This window comes from Bradysia coprophila, chromosome II (assembly GCF_014529535.1).
Source record: "Bradysia coprophila strain Holo2 chromosome II, BU_Bcop_v1, whole genome shotgun sequence".
Taxonomy (NCBI): domain Eukaryota; kingdom Metazoa; phylum Arthropoda; class Insecta; order Diptera; family Sciaridae; genus Bradysia; species Bradysia coprophila.
The window spans coordinates 6,238,893-6,265,065 of NC_050735.1; the positions used below are offsets into that span (position 1 = coordinate 6,238,893).

At 35.9% G+C, this 26,173-nt stretch overlaps 3 protein-coding genes across 4 annotated transcripts; 1 reads left to right on the plus strand and 2 right to left on the minus strand.

The window, feature by feature from the left end:
* Positions 1 to 373: 373 nt before the first annotated feature.
* On the minus strand, positions 374 to 1,600 carry LOC119069276. The gene is made up of 2 exons (XM_037173339.1): positions 1,433 to 1,600; positions 374 to 1,379 (listed from the first exon to the last, which is right to left on the minus strand). Exons 1-2 carry the CDS (start codon positions 1,473 to 1,475, stop codon positions 754 to 756), a joined length of 669 nt encoding a protein of 222 aa, XP_037029234.1. The 5' UTR covers positions 1,476 to 1,600; the 3' UTR covers positions 374 to 753.
* Positions 1,601 to 6,483: 4,883 nt separating this feature from the next.
* LOC119068839 lies at positions 6,484 to 18,206 on the minus strand. Of its 2 annotated transcripts, XM_037172644.1 has the most exons (13): positions 17,892 to 18,206; positions 12,625 to 12,927; positions 12,375 to 12,561; positions 12,142 to 12,213; positions 11,014 to 11,335; positions 10,646 to 10,945; positions 10,439 to 10,578; positions 9,248 to 10,374; positions 8,698 to 9,155; positions 8,543 to 8,641; positions 8,169 to 8,482; positions 7,838 to 8,105; positions 6,484 to 7,773 (listed from the first exon to the last, which is right to left on the minus strand). In XM_037172644.1, the coding sequence occupies exons 2-13, from the start codon at positions 12,827 to 12,829 to the stop codon at positions 7,420 to 7,422; spliced, it is 3,846 nt and encodes a 1,281-aa protein (XP_037028539.1). In that variant the 5' UTR covers positions 12,830 to 12,927; positions 17,892 to 18,206; the 3' UTR covers positions 6,484 to 7,419. The 2 variants fall into 2 exon arrangements, with proteins under 2 accessions (XP_037028539.1, XP_037028549.1); XM_037172654.1 differs by lacking the exon at positions 12,142 to 12,213 and having other exon boundaries at positions 17,892 to 18,205.
* Positions 18,207 to 20,185: 1,979 nt separating this feature from the next.
* On the plus strand, positions 20,186 to 22,039 carry LOC119069407 (cytochrome P450 9e2-like). Its single transcript, XM_037173459.1, has 3 exons — positions 20,186 to 20,440; positions 20,518 to 21,713; positions 21,773 to 22,039. The coding sequence occupies exons 2-3, from the start codon at positions 21,428 to 21,430 to the stop codon at positions 21,943 to 21,945; spliced, it is 459 nt and encodes a 152-aa protein (XP_037029354.1). The 5' UTR covers positions 20,186 to 20,440; positions 20,518 to 21,427; the 3' UTR covers positions 21,946 to 22,039.
* Positions 22,040 to 26,173: the final 4,134 nt, after the last annotated feature.

A 26,173-nucleotide genomic window follows, 5' to 3' on the forward strand; every position in this document is an offset into this window, starting at 1 on the left:
GGGAAATTCGGTACCGTGCCCATAGCGCTAGAAATACTTGGCGCTGGCGAAATTCTTTCACTATTCAAATTTATACAGCTATCACAAAAAAGATAAATTTACGCTGCAATTGCGCTACAGAGGAAATAATGTTCTCTAAATGCAAAAACAAAACAAAATTGGCGCTGAATTTTTGAAATTTGGCGATGAATTTTTATATGCCAGTGGCGCTGAAAACCTTAATCCGCCCCTTAATTACGTTTCAAAGAAATTTCGTTTTATTTCTTGATGTTATACCTTTCGTTTTTTAATGGAGTTATCTGGAATGAACGGTTTACAAACTTGTCCATTAAAATCTTTGAGATTTGAATTTGAGGTAAAAATACAAAAAAGATTATTTTTCATACAATCGAAGATTACTAAGATTGTGCAAATTTCGCTTCGGGCACCAGCTGGTACACGACAAGGTACACAATTCATTTGCCAAAAGATTATCATTTGAAGTACTTGATTTGGAATACACATGAATCAATGCTCGCGCTACTCAAAATTTAAATCTAATACTTCAAACGATAAAAACTTGAACAAATGAATGTAAATTTGTAGACCAGCTGGTAGATAGCCCCGAAACGAAATATTTGCACAATCTGAGGAATCCTCGATTGAAATATTTAGAATTTTTTGCAATAAAATAAGTGTTCCACACAGAAATATATTGGGATGATAATAAATAGATTATTTAAAAAAAAAAAAAAATCAAAAAACAGGATGTTATTAACATCCAAGCTCTGTTTTCCGTTTCTCACATGCCGTCTTCACGCTTGTCTTTACCAAACCAGAAACGAATACTCCAGCATCAGGGATTTCAGTCAAGGGATCAGCGGTTGAATTAGCAATCGCATCGCAAACACCCGGAGCACCCCATCCATTTTGCAACGCTGCAAATACTCTAGTTTTAACATCCAAATATTGTTGCTTCTTAGCAGGATCATTGAAGCCAACAGCACCAATTGTTATAGCCGCGTCGACTATGGCAGCGATACTATTGGCAAGTTTTACGGCTTCTGCTTGTTCAACTGGATTTAGACAAACAAGCGGTTTTTCAGTTGGAGTTGGTGTCGGAGTAGGATTAACAACCGGCCCGCCAGGTACTGCTACAACTAACCCAGCATGAGTTTGCCATTTTGGATTGTCAGGCTTAAAAGGTCCCTGTGTATTTTTCAGCCAGCAGGCCTTCAAGTTATTGTATACAAAGCCTTGACATGTCGGGTTAGCTTTACAAATCTCACAACAGGCTTCCCACGAAGCAATTCCAGCTTGCATTCCTAAATCATGTCCAGGATCGAGATTCAAATTAATTGCCATTGATACACATATTTTCTGTTGGCCGTTGACAACAACTGTAAGTGAAAATATAAAAGTTTGAATAGATTTATTAGATAGATAAACTTACAAAGCGTTGTAGCCAGAATGGAGACAAGCAAAACCCCTTGCATTCTTAGTCTTCAATCTAAATAACGAGGTCAGATAATTTTAATGTAAGTCCTTGTTTCGATGTTATTCTCCAGATTTTCGATTTCAACGTCTTGAATTACTGAAAAACAATATTTTATGTAAATTCAAAGCGAGACTGAAAGATATTAAGTTTCTCATACAAGATTCATGCTTTAAATACTTTCATTTCTTTTATCAGTTTCAACATAATTAAAAGGAGATTAAGTAAGCACCAACAAATGTCCTAATTGACTCATTATCAGCAATAATTAGGTTATTAATAGTAACTGGTGTACTTCCTGCTGTAGCAAACGTGTATTAATTATAACAATGAAAAGTGAACCTCGTTTTTTAATAAACTAATTTCAAGACGTAAAATAAACCAGATCAACAGACGGCGCTTCAAAGTGAATTCGTTTGTAAAATGTTGCAGACCTGCCAAAAGTCAATACTAAAGCGGTGTAGTGATGCAAAAGCGGCTTATTCCATTATAACGAAACGCTCTCCAACTGCGCTGGAGAAAATCCTGCACCATACGCATTTCTAATAATTTTCTTTTTACGTGCAATAAAATGCAAAAACAAAACAAAATTGGAGCTGAATTTTTGAAATTTGGCGCTGAATTTTTAAAAGTTCGCGATGAATTTTTATATGCCATTGGCGCTGAAAACCTTAATCAGCCCCTGCGAGGACACATTTCTACCATTTCCATGTAATTCGGCTAACTAACCACTACATCTATAGGCATTTCCACCATGTCTATGTATTTTGGCTAACTCACCACTCCATATAGGCATTTCTGCTATATCCAAGGTATATATGGTATATATATATATGGGTAAATATATGGGCGGAGGTAGTGTCACTCACGCGCGGCCTAGCACAATAGTTCGATGCTAATGACACCTTTTTTGTGTTTCACAAAATGTTGTGCCTATCACAAAATGTTGCGAACTTTCGTGCCACTGTACATCTGATTCGGTTTTATATGGCATAACCACCGCCAATATATCCACTTTGACCATATCTATGTGTTTTGGCTAACTCACCAGTCCATAATATAACCATTTCTGCCTGTATATAGTTGCAACGCTGTTTACTGTTGGGGAGATCACGGAGAAACAGACACGCGGTTGACTTACTACACTTGACGATAATATGAAAGATACAAAAATTTACCTCCCGTTCTTGTGATGATTGTCGTCACCATCATGTGGTGAATTTTTTTAAAACTATAAACAACGCACTTCAAGCAGAAGTGATCATAGTTGACAGCTGCCAAATAGAGTACTAATTGTATAAAATTGTTTTTTTACAGTGTTTTACAGTTGTGTGATACACTGTCAAGTCTCAGTACCCTATTTAGAGTAACACTCATGCTTGAAGTGCGTTGATATAAAGCATCAGACAGAAGAAAATTGCGATATGCCCTCCCCAATCTTTACAGCCTTGTAGTTACAGAGTAGAAAACGTCTTCTTGGGAAATTATCAGATTAAATTAGGTGGCGGCAAACGCATCAGTGAGTGAACATTTTGCAAGTGAAAGACAGGTTTCCTTGTCAAATAAAGCTTTAATTTTATAATGAAAACTAACCTGATAAACATTAATGTGTAAATATCTTGCTAGTTCTCAATTAGTTTAAATTCATAATTCAATGACTAGTCAATTATGTTTCCACTTTTCTGTTTTATTATAATAAACTGTTGTAAATTTTTCCATTTTCTTTCTTTCTCTTTTTTTTGTTTATAAACGTTTGAAATATTTTTAATTTTTAATTTTCTTACTTTATATTCCTTTGTTTTTAGATTTTAGACACATTTTTGTTTAGTTATAATAATTCTTTTCGTAGATTTAAATTTCTTCTTCATTTTGATTGTTAAAATTTGTTTCAAAATAAAAATTTAGACGACAGAAAACTCCTGTCTTTTAAATAAAGAAAATGTTTTCGTTGAGTTCATTAGCATTGCTATTGCTATTTCATTTTTGTCATCTTTATATTACAAGGAAAATTATTAATAAAAACTTCAAATCTGATGTTCCAAGTAGATGGGTCGCATATTAATTGAAAAGCATTTTGTGACGGAATGTGTTCACGTTTCAGTTATAAAATTGGTTCAGATTTGATTGTATCGATTAAGTAGTTTTTAGATTCAAAACCCAAACGAAAATCTTTCGATTAACACATTTAACTTCGACAAAACATATTTTTGACCACAATATGGTCATTATTATCTAAGATAAATGAGATTTCTATTGTTCGTAAGCTCAAAACTTAATGCTAAGAGAGATTGAGGAAGCTAAGACCGAAATTCGCCAATGAAGCTGCGCTTAACTGAGCCATGGTTTGAGTTATGTCAAAAGGTGTTGATTCTGAAAGTTTTATTTCATTGCAGAATCTGTGACTTCATAAGTATGAAGATACATTTTGTTATAGAGGATCACACTAGCCAGATCTAATACCCGATTGGCGATTTCATGCAGTTCAGCCAACAATGAGGCGAGTTTTTTTATTTGCCAGAAATACCTCATCCTAAATTTGTTGCAGAAAATGGTTATCACACGATTGATGTGGTGGACAGAATAGATGAGTACATAGGATCGTTATTTAACACGACCTTGGATTCATACATCTGAATTTTCTTCGTGAAATTTTCTTTCAAAAAATATTGACATTCAAAGAAAAGTTAGAGCGTTTCTTCTGCCACTATCATGCTATGAAAATACCAATGTCCAATGACTAACGAAATAATTTGCTATAATAGCGATGGTTAAACTTTCGTCGCCAAAGCGAAAGTCAATCAATAACCAACATCCATTTCTGGTAAATTTATTTATAAATTTTTTTTGATAAGTTTCTCCAAAAATAGGCCCTGGACCCTTATTTACCCTGATCGATCTATTCGTATTCTGCCAGTTTATTTACGGACTTGTTTAACGAAATTAGAATTTTCAAGCTAGTAAGAAATTTATAGAGACTTATGCTTCCTTTTGTTGACGTACCCTAAAGTTAAAACGTTTTCCTTTTGTTAAATCTTAAAAATAAAATTCTTTAAAATAAAATTGTAAAAAAAAACGTAAAGAATGGTTGAAATCCGTGAAGAAATTGTTCTTTTCTCCTTTTGTATATTGCTTCCTTAACATATAATTTTTAATAAATTTAATTTAAAAATAAAATGCATCCTGTTTGTGATTTTGTTAGGTTTTGGTAGTGACTGAATTCCATCCAGCTAGGTTCACAATTAAAAATAATTTCTTCGTCATCTCTTCGAAATACTAGAACGTAAATATTTTTGTGTTACAAATTCTTATTACAAAATTATCATTCAATAGTTCAATTGTGCTCGTTCATGATGTATGTACCTGTTCAGCGTTCAAACGAGCATCAAATTTTGTGGATCATACGGTCTACTGAAAACAAAATCAAATGTTCTTCCGGTTTATAAACCCTAAGAGTTCTTTCATTAAAAGCAAAGATCGGTTTTTAAAGGAAGGCATTACGAATTGATAAAAAATTTGTTATTCAAACCATAATTTGACGGTAGTAATTGCCAGAATAATTTCTGGCTAAGTTTTTATTTGGGTGGATTTTATAATAGGCTTGTCTTAGTACGTTGATCACTCGTCTGATTAACGCTGATTTTATTTAATTATTATTTTAGTTTTTGGTGTATTATGCATGAGGTTTTATATATCCTAGAAATTTCATTTTAATTCACTAAATTTTATTTTAACCGAAACACCATATGTTTGGCAGTTAGAGTTACTGAGTTAACCTTTCATAAACGGCAAGCGTATCACGATATTTTCATTTTCAATAAATCTGCTACTTCTAACATTAAAAGTAATCACCTAGAGTTCGATCACGACATAGTAAAGTAAACCAGGTAGTAGTGGTTGATTTGACGAGATACCTGTTCATAACTTCTGAAAAATGAACCGCTGCCTGTGTTTACTTTACACTGTCGTGGTTTAATACAAAATCTTTTACTTCATTAGTTTTAACAAACATGTTGTTATATATAAGACCACATTGACCATGAATATTCGCTGTCGACAACGGATGACTAGCCGTTTGTAAAATGTTAAAGACATTTTTTATGTTGAATTTGAACATTATTTACTAAATATAATTCCTGAAGTAATTGCCAACACGGAAAAAAGAGAACTGTGATTTTCCGATTAAAGCAAAACAACGACAACATCACACAAACTTTCCACCCATGGAAAATATGATTTTTCATGCGATAATTATTCCTAAGTTTATAAATGTGGCAGGATTTAATAGTGAACTAGTGATGATCTCTCCTAAATAGCGTCAATACAAACGACAAACCATCTATGGATCTGTAGAATATGTGTTGTATTGAGGCCACTTTATCCTCACGTCACAAGTAGTTCTTCGAAAATTTAAATTTTTGAAAATTTGGAACGAACTAATATGACTGATTAGGGCTTTGCAACGAACGAAGAGTTTTTTTTCGCGCGACAAAAATCCGTTTCAGCAAATGAGGAGTTTTATTCGAACACGAACTTCATCTAACGTGGCTGATAAGCGAAAAAAATCTCCTTATTGCCGCATCGGTCGCTCTTTACAGGGCCTATGTTTAAGAAATTGATTTTCTAAATTTGCTTACACTGGCCATATTGCAAATTTGACAGGTTCTCACAAGATTTGGAATATTTGAGCAAATTATGGAGAGTCAATTTTCCAAAAATGGGCCTTGCACTAAGCACCAAAAATAGTTATTTTTTAGACGAAATATTTGGCGAAATATTTCTCAGTGTTAGGCCCTGGTCTCTAAAAAAAATTCAACGGAAAACTATTACAAGTGACGTATATTTCTGATGAGGGCTTATTAATCGCAATTTAAATTCTTAGAAATTCTAAAAAGTTCTTAGAAATTCTGAAAATTCATTTTTTTTACAAATTCCCAATGATTCTTAAATTATTGAAAATTCCTAAAAAAAAATATTAAAAATTCTCAGAAATTCTAAAAGAAATTTAAAAAATTCCAAAAAAAATCCGAACAATAAGCCCTGGATGAGAAACTACTTTGGGTGGAATTGGTCAGTGGTAGCACAACTGAAATGATTTCGAAAGTGACTTGATTTGTAGAAATCTTTCCTTACCACAGTTCTTAAAAGGAAACTGAAGCTGTAGAACAGATCGTTTTCACGACTTCGAATTCGGTGCTGTACCTACTACAATCAAGTACCGCTGAATCAACTTGATCAGAAGCCAGCTCAGGGTATGATTATCTATAAAGAAACAAACAAACCGACGAATCAAAAAGGGTTCGCTTTCCTCGCTGTCTTGCTCTATCTGAGGTGTTTATTGCAATTCGACATTCGATTATAACTTCTCTTTCGATTTTTTCAAGTTTTCCAAACATTTTTACAACTAAAACATTGCAAAAGTGTTCACTTCCATTATATAGTTACCGTTTCATTACATTCGTTCAAAGCAATTTTATTTTGTTAAGCTCTACAATCGATAATTCCATGCTGCTGTGAATTACTTCAAGAAAATTCTCTGAAAAATTCGATTAAATTGATTGCGCATGTAACGCACTCTATATACTTCGGTATTATTAACGCAACTGGTGCGTTGGCATATAAATCCACTTTACACTAAAATCTAACAATTGAATAAAGCATCACTAAACAACCAACACGTAAATAATCACTCTGTCATTTATACTTATTTTATGTTATGTTTCCATGTTATATGTTTCCATCAGTTACACACTTAAAATTACGGGGGGGTTCAAATATATTAAAAATTCCCTACACTCTACCCAACGACTAGAAAGGATTTTATTTTAATTCGAAATTCATTTTCGATTCATTTTCTTTTTGTTCTGATTTGTTGTAAAAATTTCACTTTTTTGTGATGCTGCGATTAGAAAAATTAATCGAACCAATAAAAAGTTAACATCGTAAATCTATACCGTCGTACCGTATGCACTAAAAACTACTCTCGAACTGTCCGTATCGAGCGAGATATCCTCCGGACTGGCCAAGTCCACTCTAACCGCACCGGTATTGTTACGACGTGCCGTTTGCAGATTGCTCAGCGTCCAGTGGAAGCCCGGCGTTTGCTCTTGGTTGGATTGCGAAACCGTTGTGCTCACCTCACGGTTACCGCACGGTAATGTTTCCGTACCGTTAGCCACTTCCTCGATGCTGCCCCGAGTTCCGCTCGAACTCTGCGATTGTGATTCGTTCGATGTTGAGTCCAACGAATCTAAACTGGACTCAGCCGCTCCGCCACGATATCGTGATACAATGTTTGCGGGCTGCAATGGCAACAAAATATCTTAAGTCAATGGGAACAGGAAATGATAGAGAAGGTGTACGTACTTCTACGTCGCCGTGACAGTCTTCAATAGCTCTAAGGATGTCCCAGCACAGTTCCGAATCTAACGGAATGGGTTGCTCGGTGTCTCGATTGTGAATGGCAATGGCAATGTGCACCGGATGCGGTATGGGTAGCGGTATCATTAATTTTCCATTTGATACACGATCGGTTGGTTTTCGTTTCCATGGTCGCCACGACATTGTCTTTTGTGATTGTGTCAGAGATCGATGAGCAAGTACCCTGGGTGTAGTCAATCCAGTTTTTGTGTCACTGTAAATGAAAATCGATTTAACCTGTACAACTCCATGGTACACAAGATCATCCTGAACTTACGCGCGCTTCTCCGTTTTTCGAAAGTTTAACGTGATCTTCGATCTCGGATTGAATGCCGATATTTCCAAATATGGCGAGTTGACCTGGATATTTCCACGTGGCGCATAGACATTCCCTAGCAAATCTGGTCCATTCACTCCCATCGTGTCACTAGCATTTTGTACCATTTCAGTGTAACGCAGTAAGTCTAATTGTGGATGAGGTTCTAATTTGAATTGAGTATCCGCGTCGGTCAGGGGAGTCAAGAAGTCTAAGCTAAATATGTCGGCGTATAAATGTCCAGCCAATGCAGCCCAATCCCCAGTTTGTAAGCCCTGAGGAAAAATTAATTTTCATTAATCTACAGATGAAAGCCACGGCATCAATCTCCGTACCTTCGAGTCCCAAAATTCGTCTTCGCTCATGGACAGTCTGCCAAAAACGTGATCGGGATAGAATCTCTCGAGCAAGTGAGCCGCCTGTTGAATTGCAATCTAGAGGAAAGAAAGGAATGGTTTCCGGTCTCTCACATAAAATTGGTGGGTCGTACCTTCAATTCCATTGTGTTCAACTTAATTTTTGATTTTACGCCACTAGTCAGACCAGTTTGTAAGTCACGTCTTCGTTTTTCTAACTTCTCATGCAGAGAGCTCATCAGATCTTTGCCTTCCCGTTCCAGTGATCTGTACGGACCCACTTTTGAAAGCTGAGCCGAAAACGGACCAAAACAAGCCTCAACAAATTGACTGAAGTCTTTTTGTGGTTGCAAAATCGATGTTTCCGTAGCATGCTGATACGCTTGCAGTTCATCCAATTCCATTTTCGCTTCGAACGCAGCCAACGCTTGCTCGGGTTTAATCATAAAATAATAGTCAGACGCGAGTCCAGGTCCAGCTACTCGTTTAACGGCAAAACTATCACTAGCTGGTATGCGACCGCACTTTTTTATGAAAAGGTGAAAGGTCAGTGTGTCCCACGTTAGGCGTAACCAATATCGTGCAAGACCAACTGTAAATAAATTTGAAAATTAGATCTCTGCAGGTGGCATCTAGAATCATCTTCGCTCAACGCACTTCGTGCGTTGTTCGCTTCGTTCGTACCTATCAACACACAAATCGAAGCAATTGGACACAAAATAGCGGCAACACAAATGGCGGCAATGGGCTGAAGAAGTCCTTGGATTAGAATATTCCAAACAACAGCGGCCAGAACAACACAGTACCGATTTTCCGAGCTATCTGGACTGTCAAAGTCGTACACGATCATCATGTACAAATGGAATATCAATGCGGCACACGGCATCCACAATGGTGCAGTTACAGCCAGTAATATACTGCCAGCACACGCTGCCACACAGACAATCGGATAGAGGAACAGAAGCACGATGGTTCCCAGAAATCCTTTAAACACGTAATTCCACATACGATTCAAGTGTCTGGTTAGTCCTTTCCCGATGAACCCAGTATCCGGTTCGGTTTCGAAATGTGTCCGTGATTTCGATATGTGCCGCCACAATGCAATTAAACGGGATGCCAGCGTCTGCGTTATGCTGGTCTTACGAGGGAACAAAGTCCCGTTAACTTGTGACAATTCCAAGTCTGGCATAAATGGCTTAACACAACACAAGGCTCGGAAGCTCAACGGACTATCCCATGGTACGACGAAACCCAACAAAAACATCATGTTCCATGTCCAGCACCAAACACGTTGCAATAGATTCAGCAAACGCCATAATGGCCAACGTGTGCTTGTTGTACGAATGGTTTCCTTTTCTATAAGAAACACTGGCTGACTGGGATCTGATCTGGGCGTTACAATAGAAGTGGCTTGCTGACAAATAACTGTCGGTATGATTTCCGATTGACCTTGGAAATTTCGCTTAATTATCCAAGAACTCGGCGACCAAATGCGGCACGACCACTGAAAACTGCGCGTTGGCGTTTTGGCATTACGCAATTCCTTCAGCAGAACTGGTTCACGTTCTCTCATAAACGCCAGGTCACGGTTCAAGAAGTAGGCAGTCTGCTGGAGATTATGTTTACCACACATTTTGATCGCTTCCTCGTGAGCTGCCCATGTCGACTTGGAGATTTTCGATGATTCAGCTGCTCGTAATTTTGATCGTAGCCAAGGCGACACTTTTGATAGTACGGGATAGTCGTTCATTAAATATTTCTGGTTCTCGTGACGCGTCTTTTTCAATTCCTTTTGTGTCTTTTCAACGGCCCTGTAAAGTGAATTAGTGAATTAGCTACAGTGTTGTCGACTTTCAAACATATTGTACGACTTACCTGTGCATTATGACTACTGACTGAGCTTGTTGCACGAGTAGTTGGGGAATATTCTCCCCTAGATCTGCTAATTCAGTGTGATTCAAAATGGAGCTGTAAACCCGTTGCAAGTACTCCCGCATGACGGCATCATTCACTTCCTGGAATTGAAACCAAAGTTCATGCATCAATAGATGATCCAAAACTTAGGATTTCGAAAACACAAACCTCTTCAATCTCACTGTCCGTCATTTTCTTTTCGCGCAATTCAGCAATAAGTCTCTCTCGGAAGTGCAAAAACCATCCCCTAGTTTCCCGTTCCAATATTCCGATCAATATTGGCAATGCCTTCCGCATAATATCGCGCGAAAATAGTCTCAAATCGATTTCCTGTCCTTTCGGTGTTAGAAAAACATATGGAACGGGCTGGTTCGATTCACATTCAACATCAAATTTCTCCATTGTAGCTCTACGCAATTGACGTCTAACGTAGGAACATAAGGAGTCCATACAATCCTCATATTCCGGCTACATAAATTGATTAATTAATCGTAAGCAGTTGAGGTATCACAACCTTTTTGTTTTGTTACACTTACACGGCATACTAACTCCGCAACCAAGTAACGACATCGCTCCTCTTTAATTTTGTATTCCAAATTATGAGCCAACAGTGACGGTACTCCAATCACCATATCAACCAGGCGTAACAGTCCCTTCAACAAAGCATTAGCGGCATGAGCTACGGAAAAGAAGTGACCGGACAATCGAGCTTTCGCTGTGACAATGATAAATCGAGCAGCTAATGCTAAATCGTTCAGCAGCGATGTGTGTGCACGTAGTCTTCCCTTCTGGAGAAATTGAGACAACAGCCACTTGTGTACTTGACCGGGAAAATTCAAACTGGGCACATCGAATTCCCTGTTGGAGATGGGTTGAGAATGAATTTCAAATTTTCAAAATCATTTGATCGATGGAAATATAAGATGTGAATAGTATGTGCAAATGGAACACGGATTAACTGGATGTAACGAACGATGTGAACATTATAAGGCTGAGCATTCCTGTAAAACTTACATTTAAAACATCAATAATGCAATTTAGATAATAACGAATTCATGCGACAGAGCGATGGATATATTTTAACGCAAATGAATGATACATAAATGGGGGACACACTTTCGAATTGTAGCATCGTATACGAGGAGACACCACTTCTATGATTCTAATTAAATATTCCTCTCCAAAGTACACTGATTATATCATCAACCGACACCTCAAATGATCATCAAGCTCTACTAACGCTAAATGAATAAAAATATAAACAGTTGGCTAACAGGCAAGTAGGAAATTTAAATTTTTTCAGTAGATACCCCTGAGTTGTTTTACTATAGAAGTACAAGAATCGACCGACACAGAAGTACACACAAAAGTAAGTACAAACAGAGTACAGAGGACGTCAGTGAAATTGAGACAGAAATTTGCTTCGGCTTTTTTCCAGCTGGTCCACTCATACAAACAAGTGGATGAGTGGATCAGCTGGAAAACAGCTGATTTTTTTTATAAATGTCACTGACATCATCTGTAATGAACACAAAAAATGAAAGAAAATATACCGAAGACGTACGTGGCTACTGGATACATTCCATTTACTAAAATCCCCCAAATCACATTTAGAATCTTTTAGGAAACACTAACAGTAGCTAACAAACAATTGAATTTATTACCCCGTTAATCGTATGCTTTCCAATTGAGCCAAACTTAATTTTTTTGGTTTGCCAAACTTGTCCTTTTGCAAGCTTTACAGAAATTTTTATATTGGAATACGTCAGAAAGTCAATTTCTATTAGTTAGTATTTTAGTTCGGTGCGTATAATTACAAAAATAAATCGAGAAAAATAAAAAATTAATGAAAACCAAAAAAAAAAATCGTTTTCAAGGTTCCAAAATCTGTACAAACCCCTTTTCCCGCAACGATTTCAATTGTGTATTTGTCAGTCGTCTCGGTTCACCGGATCCGTCCATAGCCACCACATCAAGTTCGTCGAATGGTGGAGCGATAAATAAATCCCTCAGATTTATCGGTCGATATCTTCTGCTTGTATTCGTCCCATTGCCCGTCGATCCGGACAATGGATGGGGAAGAACTTGATTTAAAAAGAAACGACAAAAATTAGCTTCAAAACTAGGCAAAGCGCACAGTTACTTACTTATTGGAAATGTTTTCCAATGGTACAGAAATTGTTCGGCTACGGATTTGATATGGTCAACGAGTTGTTCAACTTCAGGCGGAGCATCGATTAAATTTATGCTAAAATTAACCGGCTCCTTTTCCGGACCGAGTAAGCTATTCGGCCGTGATATCACTTGATTTGTGGATGGATGGAAAACTGCTGGTTCACCGGATTCAACCATTTTCAGTGGGTAATTGTGTTTAACCGTTCAATGATATGTTGTCATATGCAAATGTAGAATGGAAATGGTTGCATTCTGTTGGATGAGTAGATTTCGTTCTGAAAGGAAACAGAAAGCAGTTAGACGTGGTCTATTTTTCGATTTAGATATTAGACGTTTCGCTGGGATTTTTTTCGTAAATGTTCGACTGTAAAATATAGAAAGATTTCCAAACGTGACACGTGTGTTTCCAACTCATTACCTGTTACACTTTTACCATTATTTCTTCAGAAGAGACTATTTTCGGGAAAACATTTTCCCAATTTTCAACACATTTTCCTAGATTTTCCAAAAATATAAGATTCTGTGAAATTTTGGAAAAATGTAGTAAAAGCTATGGAAAATTTGAGAAAAATTAGGAAAATATGGGAAAATGTTTTCCCAAAAGTAGTATCTGCTTCAGTGAGATTAAAACCTTCTTACCACAAAAAAATCATTAAATCTGTTACTTCATTCGTTCGACACAAAATCTATCATTTTAATATGTCATGTCGATGTTGTCCATGACTAGCCGTTTCTATATGGCTAAATTAGGAAGTAACTAAATGGTGGTTTTTGTTCATTTTTGAAAATTTAAATTTAAAAATTCTGAATTTATCTTAAATGATGTGCAGTCAATGATCACATCCGTTCTCGCATGTACAGTATTATAGTGTGAATGCCTTGGCGTATGCATTTATTATTTCAAGCGCACGCACTGAACGGATGTAGAAAAAAAACGTGTTTTGTAATGAATTTATGAATCAAAACAATTAATTGTTTTCGGTTTTGGTTCTGTATTCATTTAACCAGTCCGAAAAGGTTATTCAGCTGTTATCCACAAAGACGACAAAAATAAATATTGGGCTCGAACTAACATCTTATAGAGAGGAGAGTACGTTTATGATTATGTTTAAACTGAATGAAGTAACAGATTTTACATGTTACGGAATATTTACTATGCCAAGAAAGGGTAGTCAGGCTAAGCCGTCATTCCAACCTAATTATGTTACGGCATGTTTCATTTTAATTTACATTGCCTAATCACGTAAAGCATTGTACTTACGAGGTTCTAAGTTGTTATTTGACAAGTGGGGAATACACAACTTGGAACCTCGGAAGTAATATACTATTACATGCAGCATGCGTCTAAGACTATGCTTGTCATATTTTAGACACTAATTTCAAATCCACTACATAACTCAGGATAAAAATGACTTCGCCTCGAATAAACAAAATTCACACGAAAACTCTCCTTTTCATCTTTTTATCCTTTGTAACTATTGCATTAAACACTATAGGCGATACTTTTAACTAGATTCTAAAACTTTAAACTTGAATCTAGTTGAAATTACATTGCGTGGTCAACTTCCGTATTTATTGCAGCAAATTTTTGATCAACATTTACGTAGTCCTTCCACTGTCCGTTTCGTTGCATCTTAAACCCACTCAATTACTGAATGAACTTCCAAATTCATAAATTTTATAAACAAAATCCCAAACTTCAACACTACCTCTTCAATCCGTCCGATATAATGTAATGAATTTCGTGTAGTCATGCAGAGTGTTCAAACAAACTATTCACTCAGCACAATAGCCTATATGTCTCGTGCTCGATCGCATAATGATTGCAGATCACATTACATAAAGACGTAAAATATATCATCAAAAGAGAGCTCCCAGTAAATGCTTCCATTGTTACTGGATATTTGAATTTATACTGTATATCAATGCATTCGAAAAGCGTCTTTTCAATTCGTATAATAATTCATACTCTCCCGTTTACGATATGAGATATAATACACAAATACATTCCATTTAGGAATTCGAATTCGTTCAACTTCTAATAGTTGATACTGGCTCTCGAAATAATTTCAATTAATTATTCAACTCGCTGGAATTTGTCTTGTGATGCATAAATAAAAGAATATCCGCTTCAATTATGGTGTCGAAAATTTAATAATAAATGGAGTGACGGAATGTCATTTACCAGTGCCAGTAATTGTTTTGAATTCTTTTTACTGTTTGTTGCTGGCTTTATGGGTTATTTTCAGTTTTAATAACTTTTTAAATTGTTTGGAATTAGCCTAATACAATTAGGGAAAAATAGTCACGTAAAGCGGGCGCAGATGCGTAGTTGGATTTCCCCAGTGCTGATCGACTCAATCAAATTACGACTATACTGATTGAAGATGAAGATTAAGGGCAAACTTTCTTTTCGAAATAGTTCGAAAGCCCCAGGACGTTTATTAGACCAACGTTCATTGAACTTTATCTCATTCACTATGTTAACATTCATATGTCGTCCGCAACACAGTATTGCTAGACGTTATAACTCAAGAAATAAGCATCTTTGGAAGTTAAATCTGAACTCTATCCCTAATTAAAGGATGTGTTTTGGGGTCGGTCATACATTTGACCACCATTCACATTTATGGCGATATTAAAGATTTAAGACCTGCATGGAAACACTGAAACAAAATTGCAGACGTCCAGAAGAATCCAAGATGCTTCAAGAAAAGTAAGGTTTGGAATAAGTCGACCCAGTCAGGTCAGGTAATTTTTTCAAGATTAACTGACCTAAACCTGAATTTCTGAAACCTGTCAGTTCAGGTTTCAGGTATATCTGATAACTTGCAGCGGTTGATCTGAAACCTGACCTGATTTACCTGATCTGACTACCACTTTCAGTTTCAGGTCAATGCAGGTCAGGTCAAAATTTTTAGAATCAGGTTCAGGTCCAAAGAGGTTTCAGGTAATTTCAGGTCGATTTCAGGTAAACCTTACAGGTAAGGTATCAAGTCTTAAAAAAAAGTCTAAGAGAGTTCGAGGTATTTTCGTTTGAAAGCTCGTTAGTCATGGAATAGGTTTCATTTAATTCTTTCACTGGTCAAACTGCACATACCAACTTTAATCGTTTATAGAAATTTTATTTCGCACAATTCGTAATAAGACATAGTAAAATGCATTTTCATACTTTTCTCTTTTGTTTTACCAAATAACTGGTAATTCCTATTAGTATTGAAGCGCACTACATCGTCCCCATCCAATAGTTTACATGATGGGTACACATAGCATATGAATAGAAGTCATTGTTCAAGCTCTGTGTATTTTTTATTATTTAAAGAATTTATGAAACTAATGAGTGTGTAATGTAGGCCAACAACACAACGAATTTCAATTCTGGTAAATTGCTGATTTGCCATTCAGACTCTAGAACAAATTAAATTTTTACACAAATGTGCTAGTCGATGTGCAAATAATTAGTTTGAAATGCAGCCCGATGCAAGCACTCCGGAATTTCGGACAAAAGTTAAACGAACGACCTACTTTTGACGGATTTTCGAAAAAGTTTTTGAATTAGAAGGTAAAAGCGTTGCATCTCATGATGTAGAGTGAAATAATAAATTTTAAAACAAAGTTTTGATAGATACTCGGAGGTATACAGAAAGAAACATAATACTAATGAATGAAACCTAAGCTTTAAAATTTGCAACAAAATTTGTCCAAGGGAAGACGATGTAATGACGAATAACTAACAATTTGGAGAATAGTTTCTTGATACCGAAATTCACGGATAATTAATAAAATGTAAAGATTCATAGCAGTGTTTGATTGATTCTTGAACCGCACTTTCGCACATTACACTGAAGGTAATGCAAATGCAGGTTACGGAACCCAAGTTTCGAGTGAATTTTATATGCCGCCAATGTACAACATATTGTACTTGTGTATATCGATGAAAATACCGTCCACAACAGATACGTGAATAACTATAAAAAGATTGAAGTAAAAGATTTTAGGATTCGTCATCTGTTTGATCGTAAATTAACGTTGTGCGATAGTTACTGGTAATCGAAATATTTAGCACAAATAAAACGAAATCAAACATTGAGTTAATTCCAGCTTTTTCTTATGAAAAAACACGACAAACATCCTGAAAGATTTTGTACCAAAAACAGACGATGCTGTCAACAAAAGAAGGAATAGATTCAATGACTATACACCGCAGGGTCTTATATTGAGAATTATTTCAGTAAATTTTACCAATTTTCACTAAATTGAGGATTTTTTGTAGTGAAATTCGTTGAAATTTAGTGAAATGTTTTTCAATATCAGGCCATCATACTACGGCTTCTAGAAGATCAAAAATCTGACTTAATTCTGTAATTTTTTTTGCTATTCAGAGAAATTAATTATGAACTTTGTAATTTGACGATACCATTGTACCACCAAGACGTTACATCAAGCAAGAAACTTGCTTGAGTCGAGTCATCAATAAAATCAGAAATTAGGAATTTAAAACATCGCAAAGAATCTGTTCTCATTTTTATAATTTAATTAGTCTTACGCACTATTCGGTGAAGACACACATACTCCTTATAGGTGCATATTACTGACCTCTGATGGCTTATATGTTTTACAGGTCTTTACATTGTGTTTAGAAATTATAATAGAAATTCGATCCTTGTGGATGATATCAGTATCACTTACAAATCAACCTTTAATATTTATGAGACGATACGCGACGATAGTTTGGAAACCGTGCAATGTGTATAAATGAAACAGTTTTTTTTTTGTTTCGCAACACTTGCTTAACACGAAAAATTCATAAAATTAACAGAGATTGGTTTTCATACAAAAGTTTTTTTTTCTTACTTACATTCCAGTGTATATACAGGCAAAATCTATTTTTAGATCAAGAAATCTGAATATTTCTGAAAATTAAATGATAAAAAACTGTTCAGCCACACACGTTTCATTTCACCGATTGTTTCTTCATGGTCCAATTGGATTTTACTTTATTTTCAATATTTTTTCTTTCTTTTACGGATGTACTTGTACACGGAAGAATCTTTGACTTGTAACTTCCTAGCGCAAAATTTAATCAATAATTGTGCTGCAATCAACAACTCTGTTTCAGAGTTTCGTCCATTGGACAAAACAACTTTGATGGAATCACATACGAATTAGTTTTATGCTAATTAGATATGGCTAGATGGAAAACGAACAAAAACATTGATTTCTCGATAGATGAACTCACCAATCAACCAAACTCATTTTATTGATGAGTGAGAAAAAAACATGACCACTTTCTTCTTCAATTTTTGATATCAACTTTCGTTTGTAGTATTTTTTTCTTCTTCGACTGTTCCGACACAAATCTACTATGGGTTCACATTTAATGTCACGTCTGCACAATCATATCAAAATATTCAAGTTTACCACTTTGTTTCAATTGTCTCTTAAGTGACCAAATTTCTTTTAATTTGCAAAAACATGCAACAAAAATTTTACGACCATCTAACATAAAGAAAACTGTATACACTGACGGTTCCAATAAAGGACGGTAGAGAATCCGTCTCCAAACAGAAAAGTCAATGAGAATTGGTTAATCCATCATTGATAATGTTCTTTAACACCAATACCACCGAATCTGAATTCTCTTTAAATTTTGACTTAATTCGGATTATTTAACATTTAATTTCTTGGATTATTTAGGTTTAATTTGAAGTACAAGCAGATTTGTTCCATTTAATCCATCGGTCGTTTATTTCATCTAAAACACTAAATATACTCAAACATCGGTCATGCAGACCGAATTCAAAAGTGGTGTACATTGCGCGGTGTTTATACAGTAATAAAATTCGTTTTTTAGCGACATCTGTGAGTCACTATGTGTAAGGAATTAGTGTTAGCATAATCTCTAGGCTCTGTAATATTCTTGATATTCTGGAATTGACACGTAAATTCACGACAGAGCTTTGCTCGAAGGGTCCGTAGTTAAGAGAACGATGAAAATATTGAATTACATAAAACTATAGAACCATCAGACATATCATCTGTTATCGACAGCAACAACAGAAATAAAGCGATGCTAGTTTTCTTTCTTTTATATTAAAATCTATGCTGAAACTAATGAAGTAAAATATTTTGTAAGGAACAGATTTAAACAATTACAACGCGTTATGCTTGACGTTCAGGAAAGGTTGAAAATCGATATAGATTTTAATTATCTTCGTAGAAATCACTCTGAATAGCGAAATGTTTTGCAATCATCTAGGACGTTCCTTTGCAGAAGTTACAGTTGCCCTAATCAAATAACCCAATAAGTAGTCGTATGATACTTCTTGGTTTTGTGCATTTTTTCAATTAAATCTTGGAGATTTTCTGGCATAAACTTTTTGAACTTCGATGTGCAGAATGCCTTTGATGGGAATGGCATCTGGAATCTTTACGTAGTTTGAGATATCCGATTACCGAGTACTATTTGGGCTTAGTGCATTTTATTAAGAGGTACAGCGCCTAATATTAGGCACGGTGGGGCTGAGCGAACTTTAAATGAAAGTGTAAGTTAACATCCCGGGGTTTTTTCATAAGTGAGTTGGGGGAGCTAAGTGCTATTCAAGTAAACAAGACTTAGCAAAATCCCCTGAGCTGTTTCTGAGAACCATCATCAGAGTCAGCCAGGGCTTGTGATACACTGATGACTTAAGACTGACATTGTAATTGATAGAGGGACAAATTGTAAGACTTACAGTGTAAAAATTATTGCTCTCGACATTTTCTTCATTGAGCAATAGCAGCTGAAATTCAAAATTCCAGCATGTTGAAAGACTGATATCTCACTTACGAAGCAACTGAGGAAGCCTCTCTTATGAAAAAACCCGGAATGTTATCTTACACTTTTATTTAAAGTTCGTTCAGCCCCGCCGTGTAGGAATTTTATTTACTAAAATTATGGAAAATTACTGAAATTTACTAAACTTTACCGAAAAGATTTTCGGTAAATTTAGGTAAATTCCAAAATTTCGGTAATTTTCAGTAGTTCAGTAGTAAATAAAGTTCTCCATAATACGCCGTTCCTCCCAAACTCTCGGTCATCCCTCGTTATGGGTTTAGGAGCCTTTAGATGATGATGATGACAGCTCTTTCTAAAATCTTGCAAATTGATTAAGTTTTACATCTCTGTTCACATAACTTTGATGGAATTTGATAGAAAATAGAAAATTTGTGTTTTGCAGACGAAAGAGGACAGTGCGTAGTAAACTACCTCATTGATTTTTCGTTTTTTTTTTTTTTTTTTGAATGAAACTACTTCTAATTGATTGTTCACAACAAAAATATTGTTGTGTGGCTCATAAATTATTTGTTATTACCACTCACACCAATATTACATCGAATTATAGCATTGTACAGGTGAGCGTAAAAAATTGTTAAACACAAAGTATCGCGACGTCTATTATATATGCGTATATACGAGGCATATGATGATGTTATCAACAACAATGATGAAATATTCCAAACTTATGGTGAATATGAATGAGTATAAAATTCAGTTTTATTCCGGCCGCTTAGGGAAGAGCAAGTGTATTTGTACAAAATGATTTTTGCATTGTTAGCAGCCACAGCGGTGGCATTAATTGTTTACGTACTTCATAAAAGCTCAGCGAATTGTGCGGAATATTTTAAAAGTCGTAATTTGAAGTACTACGGATTGTTTCCCATAATCAAGGCTTTGTTTAGAGTACTAATTACAAGAGACGACTTGCTGGAGATCAATAAACGATATAAGACATTACCAAATGAACCGTAAGTGATGACTCACTATTGATATTGTGATAAGAGCGCAGAGCTTGACTTTATCGACAAATTATTTATTTCTGCAGCATTTTTGGAATGTATGACTTCGGCGCTCATTCGTATTATTTGCGTGATCCTGAGGCCTTTAAACGAATTACCATAAAAGACTTTGGACATTTTCAGGATCACAGGGTCGTCTTGAGTATGGACGAAATATTGCGAAATATTTTAACACAAATGGAAGGACAGACGTGGCATCAGATGAGAGCTACACTCAGCCCAACATTCACAGGAAGTAAAATGCGGCTTATGTTTGAATTGATAACGGAATGTGCTGATCGTATAGTCGTACACTTCTCGGAAAAGGCTGCAAGTGGTGAAAGAATCAATGTTGAATTAAAGGACTTTTTTACACGCTATGCGAACGATGTCATTGCAACGTGTGCATTCGGAATTGAAGTCAATTCATTCGCTGATCCGGACAATGAATTCTTTGCTAGTGCGAAAAGGGTGATCAAGCCAAGTTTATTACTGACTCTATCGAAGTTTATCATCGCTAAATGTTTGCCAAGAGTAGCTAGAGCATTGGATATAAAGGTTCTGGATACGGATCCATTCAAGAAAATTATTCTAGAAACGATGGAAATCCGTCAGAAAAATAAAATCTCACGACCTGACATGATCAATACATTAATGCAGCTCCGTGAAGAACAAAAAACACTTGATGAATTTAAAGTCGATGAGAAATCAAATGAAAGCACGACTGATTTGGACGAGGGACAGAGTTCTGTGCCACGCAAGTGAAATGACAATGAATTGTTGGCACAATGCTTCATATTTTTCTCTGCTGGTCTTGAGCCACCATCCACAATATTAACATTCGCTGCGTATGAGCTCGTCAGCAATCCAGATGTCCAACAGAAACTCTACGAAGAAATAGCTGAAGTGAATAGAGAACTTAACGGAAAACGAATTTCTTATGAGGCCATTCAAAAGATGAAATATTTGGACCAGGTCATAAATGAAACATTGAGAAAATGGCCATCCGTTCTAGCAACTGATCGTGTCTGTGTCAAAGACTATGTTTATGACGATGGACAGTTGAATTTCAAAATTGAAAAAGGATCTGTGGTCACATTCTCGATATTCGAACTGCATCATAACCCAATTTACTACCCTAATCCGGATAAATTCGATCCGGACCGATTTTCGGATGAGAATAAGCATAATATCACCCCAGGCACCTTTGCAGCATTCGGACAGGGGCCTAGAAATTGCATAGGTAAGTGGAAAACACATTTTTCATAAAATACGTTCCACCTTCACATTGCATTGTTACAGGTTCCCGTTTCGCGCTGATGGAAATTAAGGTCATTCTTTATACTCTACTGTTGAACTTTACATTTGAAGCCAACGAAAAAACACAAATTCCAATCAAATTGAGGAAAATTGAACTGGCCGCGAAACACGGTGTACATTTGGAACTGAAACCGCGTAAAATTTCGATTAATTAGATGTCTAAAATGTGTATATCGAGGTGACTCACAAATTTAACGACTTTGTACAAGTATTATGTAATAAATTACACACAAAAAAATTGGTTGAAAACTATTGCGAAAGTGTTTCTTAATTACAAATTACTTAAAGAAGAACTGAGTCCTCATTGCTTTCCTACTACATCGACAGCCGACACTTGACATCAAATCTATGGGTCTCAAATTGCGCAGATACGCAGGCAACAAAATAAATAATTGGAAAATGATATCTATCAAGTGGTTGACCACGACCACTTTATCGCCCATAGTGCCACAAAAATGAGCTTGTTCAATGTGCATGGAGGTGCACTAAATACTGTTTATAACTACAATCGCCAATACTAAATAAATAAAATTGAGACGCCATTACTGCAAATTTTATTCATTTTAATAGAAGAGCGGAAAAGTATGTCACTGACACAAAAGAGTTGAAAATCTCACCTGCTGCTAATTTGTCTCCAGATGATTATATGCTGCACCTATTTCATTGCATGATGAACTACAGCTTTACTAGCTAGCATTATTGATTACCTAGAAACGAAGCTACCTGTGACAGGTGAGATTTTCATCTCTTTTGTCAGTGCACGATAAAACTATCAATTTTATTGATTGACATTACTATCACAATCACAATTTGTTTAAAACAATCTGTCTAATTGTTTCATTAACAAATTGAAATTATATCGTTCTGAAAACCTGGAAACCTAGTCGGATGCGAGCTGTCCTTTCGCTCATATTGAATGTGAAAAGCGATTTTATGGTTGATTATCGTAGGTGGGTCGGCCACGAACTCGAATCGCAATGTTGTCAAGCTGGGATCGGCCTGGTCTGGGTCAGAGAGCCGCCGTTAGCTAAAACTTCTTTCGTCTCTATAAAATTGAATTTTGATTCGAATTGAGTGGGAAAAAAATCCTGTGTTCCTTGAACCTTTCTGCATACGAGAAAAATATAAGTGATTGAAAAAGTATGCAGGTGGCGCTGTAATTCAAGATGGCGCCCATCAATACAAAAAGTGTGTAAATCTGGAAAATCAGATAAATGTTTTTTTTTAAAGTAATTAATGTTTTTTATTAACATAAAATAGACACCATTCGGAATATTTTCGCCCATGGAAACATGTCAAAAATATTTCATTTTATATTTTTAAATAAATTTTCAAAAATCAAAGTTTCATAGAGCGAAAAGAAGTGTCGGGCAACGTCGGTTCCCTAGACCAAACCAAGCTGATACCAGCTTGCCAACATCGCGATTCGAGTTACTGGTCGATCCATCTACGATAATCATAAAATCGCTTTTCACATTTAATTTGAGCGAAACGGCTTTTTTGGACAACTCTCACCCGACTAAACGTATTCTAGCTTAAATCTCCAAACAGTTAACTTCAGTTTCGACCTAACAGGTCAATCTGAAGTTGATCTAACTTGAGCCTACACCTCACTACATTAGAAAAAGTTCTATTAAAAAAAATGGACTTCACGTTGTGTATCAATACAGGCAGGGACTATTTTTGGGAACACATTTTCACACATTTTTCTAAATTATCTCAATTTTTTTTTTTTTTTGTGGATTGCGACTATGAATCAAAGAATTTGATTCGAGGTTTCTACAGCAAAAAAATCGTTTTCTCTCAGTGCATTTTTAGACGGATAATCGACCGGAAATATTTTTGGTAAAAACTTGTAGTTTCCTTATTTTTCCCATAGTTTCATCGACTTTTAAATATTTTCCTTACAGTGTGTTCATCTTTAAAAAGAACAATTTTAGATTTATCAGAGTTTAAAAAGTCATCGATGTTCCCAGTGAATTAAGTGTATCCCAGTCTATGTGTTAAAGCTGCTATATCAAAGCAATCAAATTGATTTTAATGATCACAGTAGTTTTACTGAAGAAAGATATCGCCCAAAACCACTTACAGTGGAGGTGTGACGCAAGTCCTGTTATCTACTTACAAAATAACTGATATCGGTGTAGGTGACGCTTACAGATTCGACACGCAAAAAGATATGTGTCACAAATGGCAGCTGCCTGATGAGGAAAGTACGTGAAAGTTTTATCAACAAAAATCTTACCAGAAAAATTTTAGGAAGATAATTCTAACAAAAAAATTGGTTTCACAAGTGGCAGATGTTGAGGAAGGATGTTGAAGAATGGAATTCAAACGGAAGAAAGCCGAATCACAAATTTTTCAGTGTGAACGGACTTGCGTCACGGCCGTTCACTAACGTAGGGCCATGATTCATTCAAAAGTGTGCATTTGAGAGATTCAGTTTATTAAATTATTCGTTTCTAAATCTGTATTTTATTCGTAGTAGTGTACATACTTGAGAAGATCCCGACAGGTTATGGGCCCAGGACACTTCAGGACACATCAATAGTGTAGAATACAGAAATAAAATAAAAGTGCATTGAAAATTGTAACACAAAGATTTGGCCTTTACTGAGGATTTATGTTGACGACTTATGGCTATGAATACGGACATGGTACGGATCTATCGATAGCACTAATGACTTTGGTACGAACACGACATGATTGCGGACAATGAGATTTAAGGAAATGAAGGTCTTGGAAAAGAATTTGAGCTGAACCAGGAAAGCAACAGAATTTGACCAATAGATGATGGCGACAGGATTTGAGCTGTGGATAGCAACAGAATCTGAGCAATGAGGAGGAGAATTGATGGAAGAAAATAAAGTAGAAGAGGGATTCTTTTGAAAAATAGCCTACCGAAATCGGACGCATTTTCTATTGGAATTTTTTATATGTGCCTAGAAAGGACTTTGACCCTAGAAGCCAAAACCACTTTCAAAAAAATTCTTCGAAGTTTGTGTGGCTGGTCAAAGGTGAGCAAAAACCGAAAAGTTGCAATTTTCTTACAAAAATTGCTCCAGTTACACGAGCCGTACAGGGTCGTGTGGGGTGTCATTAGAAAGGTAATCACATGTACTATTGAGCCGAATAGGGTCTTGTTGGGTTTAAAATTCATCCACACTGAAATATGTGCAGATAAAGTTTTTAACCGAAGACGTACACTGTTCTTACTGAAATTTCTCGAGGTACACAAAATGTACATGGTCGTGTGGGGTATCATTTGAAAGGTAATTTTATGAGCTTTTGAGCTAAATAGAGTTTTATGTGGTTTGGATACATATGCGATGAAAAAGAAGTTGAAATGTTTAAGTGTCCATATTTCATCATAGATGCATCCAAACCACATCAGTCTCTATTTGGCTCAAAAGCACATAAAATTACCTTTCAAATGATACCCCACACGACCATGTACATTTTGTGTACCTCGAGAAATTTCAGTAAGAACAGTGTACGTCTTCGGTTAAAAACTTTATCTGCACATATTTCAGTGTGGATGAATTTTAAACCCAATAAGACCCTATTCGGCTCAATAGTACATGTGATTACCTTTCTAATGACACCCCACACGACCCTGTACGGCTCGTGTAACTGGAGCAATTTTTGTAAGAAAATTGCAATTTTTCGGTTTTTGCTCACCTTTGACCAGCCACACAAACTTCGAAGAATTTTTTTGAAAGTGGTTTTGGCTTCTAGGGTCGAAGTCCTTTCTAGGCACATATAAAAAATTCCAATAGAAAATGCGTCCGATTTCGGTAGGCTGTTTTTCAAAAGAATCCCTCAGAAAGAATTTGGAACAGAACTTGAACAACAGAATTTGAAACAGAATTTGAGTGACAGAGTTTGACCAGTAAGATGAGATGAGTGCTTTGGTAAGATGAAAAGCAACAGAATTTGAGCTACTGAAGAAATTAAGTTGAAGAAACGAGAAATTGAGAAGTGGAAAACGACGAATATGTTTAAAGGTCCAAAAAAAAGTTGGAAGGAGAAAGCAGATGTAACATTCAGGAAGAGACGGTGAAGAAGGATTAAATGGAGAAGCAATTTAAGTGATGTCTAGGAACATTTGGAAATATACTGAGTATTGGTAATTACGACAGAATTGCAAAGCGGAGATCAAGGTGTAGCTAAAACGTCAGTGTTTTTTGATTTAAATGAGGACGACGCGATATTAGGCATTTAAATAAACCATTGTAATTTTCACAAAAAATATTTTTGGGGAAATGTGAAAAAATGCAGAATATTGTGGAACATTTAGGAAAAAAGAGAATACGCAAAAAAATGAAATTTCGAATGTACTTTCAAGCCGTAAAAAATATACATTTTAGACGTACATTCTAC